We start from the raw sequence: 9,960 nt of genomic DNA, 5'->3' as shown, positions 1-9,960 counted from the left end.
TTGGTTGGGTAGTTTCATGCCTCCTGTCGTTTCTAGTTTTCCTTTTCTTATAACTAATAGTGTGCACTTTTCCATACCAAACACGATTTGGATATCCTGGCTGAAGATCCTGGTGGTATTTATTAATGTCTCTAGTTCTTTTTTGGTCATTGCAAAAAGTTTCAGATCGTCCATGTACATCAGGTGTTTCATTTTTTTCCTCCGTGTTAGAGAACTTGTATCCGGCTTGGCATTTTCTCAGTATATTGTTCAGGGGTATCATGGCTATGATGAACAGTAATGGTGATAGTGAATCTCCTTGAAAGATGTCTCTTTGTATGTTGATTTCTGTTATGTACTGTTAATCATCTGTCAATTCCAGTCTCCATGTTCTCATCGCATTTTCAATCACGTTGATGATCCTGCTTGGTATTTTATACATTTTTAAGCATTCTATTATCCATGCTTGAGGGATCCTGTCGTACGCCTTTGTGTAGTCGATCAATGCCATGGTAAAATTCTTTCTTTTTTTAACTCCTTTAGGATCTTTTGGCCTATGTATAGCAAATCATTAATCTCTCCTTTTCCTTTCTGGCATCCACGATTATTCAGGGAGTGGCTGATTTGCTCCCTCAGTTGTGCTGTCAGTATTTTCCACATAGTGGGTAAGCACGTGATAGGCCTATAGTTGCTGGGGGCGGTTCCTTTCTCTGTGTCCTTCTGCATCAACGTAGTTCTACCTTTTGTCATTCAAGCTTGTATGTTTGTTTCTTGTATACATATTTTCATGTTTTGAGCTAGTCTTTCGTGTAGAGTTATAAATTTTATTATTATTATTATTATTATTATTATTATTATTATTATTATTATTATTATTATTATTTCAAATGGCGTCTCTTCAATCTCGAGAGACAATGGATACCCATTGTAAGGGGTGTTATAAGTGTAATTGTAAAACAAGGATGGCACAACTGGCAACCGCATTTATCCGGATTCGGTACTGCTTGATTCCAGTGATTAGAAAAATCCAAGTTGACTGAAAATAATGTCTAGATAAGTGAAAAGCACATCTAACACCTGGTATTCCCAAATGGTCATCCATTTTAGTAGTAACCATGCTCAGAATCGCTTAATTTCTGTGATTTAACAAGAACCGATGTGTCAGTGTGATTATTATTATTATTATTATTATTAGTATTATTATTATTATCATTATTATTATTATTATTATTATTATTATTATTATTATTAGTAGTAGTAGTAGTAGTAGTAATTTGTAGCAGCCGTGTTTTTTGCTGAAGTTTGCAATTCAAACATTCTCCGTATCGTTTCAGTACAGATTGGGATAGTGTACCCTCCTCACTCTTGTATGTCTTTCCTTCCACCTAGACCATTATTTCTCGTCGTACAAAGAAACGAGTAAGGTATGGTGTACTTTCCACATCTGGATTGATAAAACTCTTTATTTCTCAGCGTACAAAATGTAGAATAAACGTCACTGTGGAACGCATTGCGGAATTGTTGGCAGCTATCTGTGTAAGTATGGGTGAAAAAATAAAAAGGAAACAATCCTTTTATGCAAATATTTAATTACATGAATTTAATTACGTCCTCTATATTAATACATTTTTTTTTTTTTACAACCCACATTTGGCTGAGTATTTTTTGCAGGGAAATATTTTGCAAGGGTATTTTTTGCAGGATAATTTTTGGTGTGGGTATTTTGGCCAGAGGTATTATATTCAGTGGAGGTTACTTTTGACGGGGGTATATTTTGGCTGAGTATTCGTTTTTGGCATGGATAATTTTTTGGCGTGCGCATATTTTAGCGAGCTTAGTTTTTGCAGTGGTATTTTTTGGCAGGGGGATTTTTTAATGGTATATATTTTTGGTGGAGATGTACTTTTGGCGGACTTCTTCTACAACAGAGTGGAACTTAAGCATTGACCGATTGACTGACGAACAACCTCTTATAAAAATGCGCGGACGTATCTTAAAAAGAAATAAAAATGAACAGAACAAATTATTTGCAAATTTTGTTTTATTTGATTTTGAAGATGGTTACTTTAAATATTTCTTTGTATCATTTCAGAAATGGTAAGTTTTCGTTTGTTATCTGCTAAATTCGACGCTTCCTCTTCAATTACGCTCACAATATTTTTCAACCATTATCCCTGTGATCGTATCCAACAAAACAACCCTGGAAATAAAATGAAGGAAACGTATAAAAATATTAATAAATATTAATAAATTTCAATGAATACGTGACGTGGTCCCTGGCTTTTGTATGACCATTTTGGACGACGACGACAGCATCTTTGGCTACTGCCAAGAACTACGCCAACAATTAATATAAATTGTCCATAAATATTACGTTATGGCGCTGCAAGTAAATAAACAATCTTAAACAGACGTGCATATCAAAATGAAAATAAATGAAACATTAAGGAATATCAAAGTCACCTGCTATCTATATATGGACAGAGTTATATTAATAAGAAATCAAAGAAAACACAAATAACAAAACATTTATAAAGCTTACAAAAAGATAAAACTCGTTTTTAGTCAGAAATGTCTATTTAGGAAAGTTTACGCAAACTCATGTTTTGGATAGGAAAATATTGAATGAATATTAGATACGAGAGCTAAGGATGTGTATGCCTGTATATTTGTTAGTGTGAGTATGCGTACGTGAATAATAGACAATGCGGCACTATGCAGGTATGCGTTGGTTTACTTTTTTATTGGTTGTGTGTGTGTGTGTGTGTGTGTGTGTGTGTGTGTGTGTGTGTGTGCAAATGTGCGCGAGATAATGAAGCTGTACGTTTCGTCTCTTTCGACCAAAAGGCACGAGGCGAGGGTGTTGAGAGCATGTGTACTTGGACCCTCCGAGGTACGCCGGGTTTGATCTCTGGAGAACTGATTTCGTTGACTGCGTCATTGTTTTTATAAGGTTTGTTAATTTGACATAGACTTGTTACTTTTTGAGTTGGAAACGATTTTCATTAGTTGAAAAATATTGAATAAACACGTTCCTGTGAAAACCTGCTTTTAGAAGTGAAGAGAATTGTATATCACAACGAAACGGAAAAAGAGAGTGGCTATATAAGCCAGTTGTTTTTAGCATTCGTTTGAATCGTATCTCGACAGATATAATGTTTAAAAACTCAACTAGTTGTGCTATCTCTCCCTTTCTCCCTATGTTGCAAGTCGTTTTTAATCGCTTTTCATTGCTATATCTAAATGCTTAAATGCGAAATTAAACACATTTTTCGCAATAAAAGTAAAATCAAAAATACCTATTTCCAGTTAATTAAACTTTACTTTATTTGCTATTAGGAAGTTAGACACAATGTCAGGCATGGATTTCAAAAGCCAGCACATTCGGAATATTGCACTTTGGACTAAATGTCTGAGAAACCCCGTTGGAATTTCCTGTTGGGGCTTCCTCGGACGGCTAGCAATAAATTAACCCCTTTTCAAATAGAAGATAAAGCCTGGGAGGGTGGACCTTTTGATAGTGAATAGAACCATACCACATAACAGAACCAGAAAAAAAAACAGTCTGTCGAACTGATCGTAGAGTACTGATTTGCAAGTAAGACTTAATTCAGCTTACACAATAGACAAGTCAATTGCAAAGTTAACTAATTTGCATTTTTTTAAAAGGATATTTCATGAATTAATTATTGTTTGTAATTGTTTTGTTTTTTAATTCAGTGATTGTTTTGATTTTGAATACTTCAAATTTTTTTCAAGTAGTTTTTTATTTAAGAAAATCAAATATTATCACACATTTTAGCAAAGAATTGCTTTACCACCATTTTGTTTTCGAATGATATGCTACTAACGATACCTGTCGGAAATATACGATCAACAAGGGCAGACAATCGACTTATTTTTCTTAAATGTCGAAAACACATTTTTTTTTATAATATAAATACAAACTAATAAATTAACATAACGACTTCTTTTCCTGTTTTTCATGTTCGCTTATGTTCGCCTGTTTTCAAATGAAAAAAAAACCCCAGTGTTTTCGACATTCTCTTTATTAAAAGAAGTCAATTTATTTATTTATTTATTAAATAAGCTAATTATTTAATTATTATTGTATTATAAAAAAGTGTTTTCGACATTTTAGAAAAAACAAAAAACAAAAAAAAACAGGGGTTTGCCATTTTTGTTTCCAAGTCGATTGTCTGCCGTTGTTAATCGTATATTTCCGACAGGTGTCGTTAGTAGGTATCATTCAAAACAAAATCGCGTGAAGCAATTCTTCGCTAAAATGTGTGATAATATTTGATTTTCTTAAATAAAAAAAACTACTTGATCGATTTACGTGATTTTTGAAATATGACATCTTCATGCAGTGACAAGTACGTACATTATAAAGACTTTTTTCAGATTTTTCTTGTAAAAATATGTTTTCGGCCCAATTATAGACAAGCACCGAATCCTTTCAGTATTTAGTGAAAAGCCCCTTGTTTTCAATCACACTATGGCATCTTTTGCTGCAAGATAGAACCAACCGTTCACATGTTATAGGTGACATAGGATTTTTTTAATACATATCTATAAATCATCAAGATTTTTTTTTCCTGTGACCTTATCACCAATAATTTTCCAAACATTTTCAATTGGATTCAGGCCGGGTCTCTGAGCTGGCCAATCCATAATGCAAATATTGGATCTATTTAGCTCTTCTAAAACTATTTTTGCTTTATGGCACGTGCGTTGTATTGCATAAAGATATCAGAATCAGAAAGATTAAGAACCACATGTTCTCTAATCAATTCTCTGTACATTCGGGCATTAACTTTTCCATGAATTCTCTGCCCGTTCCTTTTGAAGATATCATGCCCCATACCATTATACTGCCCCCCTCCAAATTTGACTATATTTTTTAACGCACTTGGGGGACAGTCTTTCCCTATTTTTTCTTCTGACATGTGGTCTTTTGTCTAATCCGAAAAGATTGAATTTAGATTCATCACTAAAATGAACCTTTCCACATTTTTTCTTCCCAATATAAATGTTTTTCAGCGAATAGCAATCTGATCTTTTTATTTTTAATAGAAATTAAAGGCTTTCAGCATGGACATATTGAAAATAATCCAACTATGCTTAATCTTCGGGAGATCGTTTGTCGGGAAATTTTTTGTCCCGTTTCGATTGGGATATTGAAGCCGCAGTTTCAAAGTGATCAGAACGAGATGATCAAGTGATATTTCTATCTTCCCTCTTAGTTGTTATTCGAGGTCGGCCCGATTTATTTTCTTTTCAGTCAATAGTAAACATTTTTTTTATTTTCAATAACCCGAAAAACAACGCTGTTAGACCTTTTCAATATTTTAACAATCTCTCCTATGGGCCTTTTTTTCATCATAATGGTCACACATAAGCTGTTTTTCTTGTATAGATAGCTTTTTCGAATATTCAGAGTTTGTATTAATTTTCTGCTAAATTGCTAAAGTTTGTATTAATTTTCCACGTTCCTTAACTTTTGGCCGCCTGTAATTTAATTAAAATTATTTATATGTAAAAAAAACTAATATGCATTCAAATTAAAAAATAAAAAAATATTTTTTATTTGACTACCATTATTAAACATTGGAAAATTCACCAAATTTTTTTATTTTCCTTTTTAATAGATAAAGTTAGAAGTCATTAAAAAAATGATCGACTGTTCCTTGACATTGGACGCTACTGTATATTTTGCAAACCACTTTCCTCTGATGAGAAGAATTGAATTTTTCGAAACTCCGCAGAATAAAATCTTCCAAGTTTATCTGTAATTCTTGTCGGATAATTATACATTTTGTATACCTTCTTTACAGGTTTTTAATGCTTTTTTGAGTATTTGAATTAATTTTCATTAAGATTTTTCTATTATATATATAGTCTAAAGAAGCTTTGAGTAAAAAAAAATGTAAAAGTAAAAATAAAAATACAGTTTAAATTCCTGTAAAAAAATCAACCTATCGCAGACTTAGCACTTGCATGAGCCGACTTCCAAAAATGTCTGAAATTTCATTGGGTTAAGATTTAGGAAACAATAACAATATAAGTACCACACACACACACACACACACACACACACACACACACACACACACACACACACACACACACACACACACACACACGCACGCACGCACGCACGCACGCGCGCACGCACACGCGCACACACACACACACACACACACACACACACACACACACACACACACACACGCGCACGTGCACACACACACATCGAATCAGCGATAAAATACATAGCGTTATGTTATCGATACTATGGAAAGAAGTTTCTTTTAACGAAACAAAACAACTTATTAAATTTCTCAAACATCTAAAATCGTCTACTTACCTCCGTCTATATAACAGGTAGACATACCCATTGCCGTATGAGACAACCGCCCGGAAGTATTTTGAAAGACCTGGATATTCTTCATTAATGCTTATTTGTCCATCAACATAGTCACCCATCGTGTCTTCGTCTAAATAATGAATATTTGAGAACTGCAGAAAAAATAATGAATATTTGAGAACTGCAGAAAAAATAATGAATATTTGAGAACTGCAGAAAAAAAGAATATTTGAGAACTGCAGAAAAAAAGAATATTTGAGAACTGCAGAAAAAAAAAGAATATTTGAGATCTGCAGAAAAAAAAAGAATATTTGAGAACTGCAGAAAAAAAAAGAATAGAAAATGTTCTGCGGAGACACTCTTCTTTATCTCTATAACAGATTGAGTTTCTACGATGGAGAAACTTTGGATACGTTAGCTAGTTTAGCTATGTAGTTTATAGGGTCAATTAGAGACATAGGTAAAAATAGAAACAGAACATACAGGGTATATACTATAGAATAGTTGAAACATAATGGTAAATCTTTATGATGACAAAGACATGCTTACAATGACAAAATTTGACCTTTCACAAACAAAATAGTTTAATGGCCGATCGGACCGAGGTCAGATTTGTAGAACAAAGGAAAGAGATTTTTTATGTAGTCATGAAAATCGGAAAAAAATGAAGCAGATTTAAAAACGGAATGGACAGCCATTGAATCATATAAATAGTTCGATAGTCGGGTCTTGGAACTGAAGAGGCAATATATTCCCAAGGGAGATTATTCAGCAATGCAACTCGACATGAAAATAACGATGTCTAAAGTACACTGAAATATACAAAGTACACTATGCCCCCTTTGTCAGTACGCTACGCAAACCATATGTTTATTCATCGTTATTGAATTGTTACAGATGTAGAACAAGCACACAAATTCACACCCTCATACGCATTGAGTATATATGCACACATTAAAAGACCCACATTGGTGTCTGTAGATACACGCAACGACTATGACGACAAAACACGCCGCACTTTATACACACACATTGTTAAAGATTATATATAGACTATGACGACATGGTGCGCATATATTTTGTTTACATTTAACGACTGTATATACATTCGTATGGGACTAGTGTTAATGTGCGTATGTAGCATATGTGTCGATTTGGAAAGGATTTATATGCAGCACGCAGCATACGGGTATTTTGTACATACATTTAAAGAGGACTAGTGAGGTCCGGTATATACCTTGTATGGAACACAAAAAGTTCAAAATCAACTCCGAAATCTAGTGTGTGTGAGAGTGGGGTGATGTTTTCGTTATGCTAGATGTACTTCTAAGTATTAGTAATAAAGGAAATGTAACACGGGCTGGAAAACTTTTTTTTTTTTTAATAAGACAACGAATGGGAGAAATTTTCAAAAGAATTAAAAGTTTCTTGGTTATCGAAGGTCGATTTGCAAGCAGTTATCTTCAAGCGAAGGTCCATGGAGAGAGAGAGAGAGAGAGAGAGAGAGAGAGAGAGAGAGAGTCTTTCTTGGATGCTTCCTGTGTTAATCTTTACTCACCAACCACGATTTCCAAAGGGGCTGAAGAAGTTGCCAAGGAATAAGATGGAATCAATGCGCCCTGCATGCTGATTGGTTCACGTGTGGCCGAATCACCTAGCAGATATATTGATTCGCGAGAGAAAATAAGTCTTTATTTTATTTATGACGGTTACAAGCTTTCCACTTCCTTACAGCCCTTTTCTCAAAAAAGAGACATTATCAAGTCATCTACTTTGCAAGCTCAACTCTGACTCCCATTCATAAGAAATTTTCAGCAGGAATCCGTTTTCCTATCACAACAAGTAGATATTCCCTTATTCTCTTCTTCCTGTATATGGTCAGCGTCAGGAAAACTGTCTATGGATAGAGCTTCTTTGCAAAGATCTGTCGAACAAATTACTGCTTGCCTGCATGCTATAACATAGTCGTCACAAACCGTCCCCTAAATAATCAAACTTTGTTTATTGCATTAATCAACTTCGGTTGACAATCGTTTCATCCCATTAACCCTTATTCTCGAATGGTTCTTGGTCTTGATGAAAAAATGGTAAACATGAATTTTAGTCAGCTAATCTGCACTGATAGTTTAAGGCAGTAGAAATTTTGACACAATCGAACGTAAAACGTTCCTAATCTACATGAGCTACTCTCTTTTTTCCTGTTTGTATTGAGAGGTAATAGGATGCAATCAAATTAATAGCTTCGTGCTACGTCCGATGTTCCCCGAAATATAAAAAAAAGATCTTTTCACAAAACCGCTTACGATAATTAAAAGGACAGATGACATTACATAAGGCGTGGTCTTTAAAAACGGTAAACATGAATTTTAAGCGGCTTAGCCATCTTGATATATTGGTATATTGAAGAATTAATATAATTCTGATTTTTTTTTCTCATTATGTAATATTTTCCCCGCATTTCTTAATATTTTTGTGTTTTTATTTATTGCCACCCAGACTTAGGGATTCAGTCAATGGATGGCATGTCAGATTCTTTTTACTGCTCCAGACTTAGGGTCAGTGTTAGGGGCAATGAAAGTCATGACGTAACTGATCCTCCAATTCTAAAATAATTGCTTATTTTTTGTGTATTGCCTCCTTTTTATCTTAACGAAGCTTTTCATGATGTGTATATGTTATTGCATAAAAATAGAATTTCATTTTTATTTTCAGGTAACTTAGCATATGATAAGCAAGTACACATTTTAACGGAAAGCATTAAACGGAAAATATCCTAATTCCGAAAAAAATTGGCAGTTATGAGACAGAATGTCAAATAGTACGGCATATTAAAAAAATGAGCTGAAATATATTTTTCTTGACTAGAAAAACATTTTATTGCCGTCTTAAGATCCAGCGTCAACATGTACTTGTCATGATCTGTCCCATACCGGCATGTCGGTAATAAGATGTCGTTGAAGCATGGATGAGTTTCAAGGGTAAAGTGATTGATAGGAGTTTGGCCTCAGTTGGTATCATAGTATTGGTGGAAGAAATATCCTAACCAGTTTCAAATGGCAAAGTGGTTGGCAGCTGTTCAACTACGGTTGGTATTTGGGCATTTGTGTACTAGTGCGAAGGTACAACGTCTTTGGTTTTCAGTTTGGACCTTTGGATAGTGCATAACATAGCAGGGGCAGACAAGCGTCCACGAAGGGCAGAAAACTCTATTTTGTGTTATAAGTTTCTTATATTTATTTTAATTCAATAACTGTGTAGCAGAAAAAAAAAAAAAAAAAAAAACACGCATTCGAAAATTTCGGAATTTTGGCTTTGTTAAAAAAAATGTTTTAATCTCTAATTTGTGTTAAAATAAAATCTGCATTTTATGCGATTCTAATTTTTAAAAATCTATTTTGAAAAAACAAAAAAGACGGATTTTTTGTTTTGAGAATTCCGATTCGGTCCTAAAATTGCATTTGTCTGCACCTTGTTACAAACAGCCACCTCGACATCAAATACTGTTTTATTGTTCTGTTAGTAGTATAGAGTAGGCATGTTCTGACTGAACGAGAATCCACCAAAAACCAGTATTAAAATCAGTCTGGAGAGATTCTCTTTCCTTGGCCGAG

General features: G+C 34.0%; 1 protein-coding gene across 1 annotated transcript in view; it reads right to left on the bottom strand.

The window, feature by feature from the left end:
- Positions 1-2,005: 2,005 nt before the first annotated feature.
- The window catches only part of LOC145242455 (uncharacterized), a 108,968-nt gene continuing 101,013 nt past the window's right edge, over positions 2,006-9,960 (bottom strand). Inside the window, exons 10-11 of the mRNA XM_080105511.1 lie at positions 6,350-6,501; positions 2,006-2,179 (exon numbers count right to left, since the gene is read on the bottom strand). Coding sequence (XP_079961637.1) covers positions 2,119-2,179; positions 6,350-6,501 — 213 coding nt within the window. The 3' untranslated portion in view covers positions 2,006-2,118. The remainder of the gene's footprint in view (positions 2,180-6,349; positions 6,502-9,960) is intronic.

Source organism: Euprymna scolopes, chromosome 21 (genome assembly GCF_053919585.1).
Source record: "Euprymna scolopes isolate OS-2025 chromosome 21, ASM5391958v1, whole genome shotgun sequence".
Classification (NCBI taxonomy): Eukaryota; Metazoa; Mollusca; class Cephalopoda; order Sepiida; family Sepiolidae; genus Euprymna; species Euprymna scolopes.
This window is presented reverse-complemented; position numbering and strand designations above follow the sequence as displayed.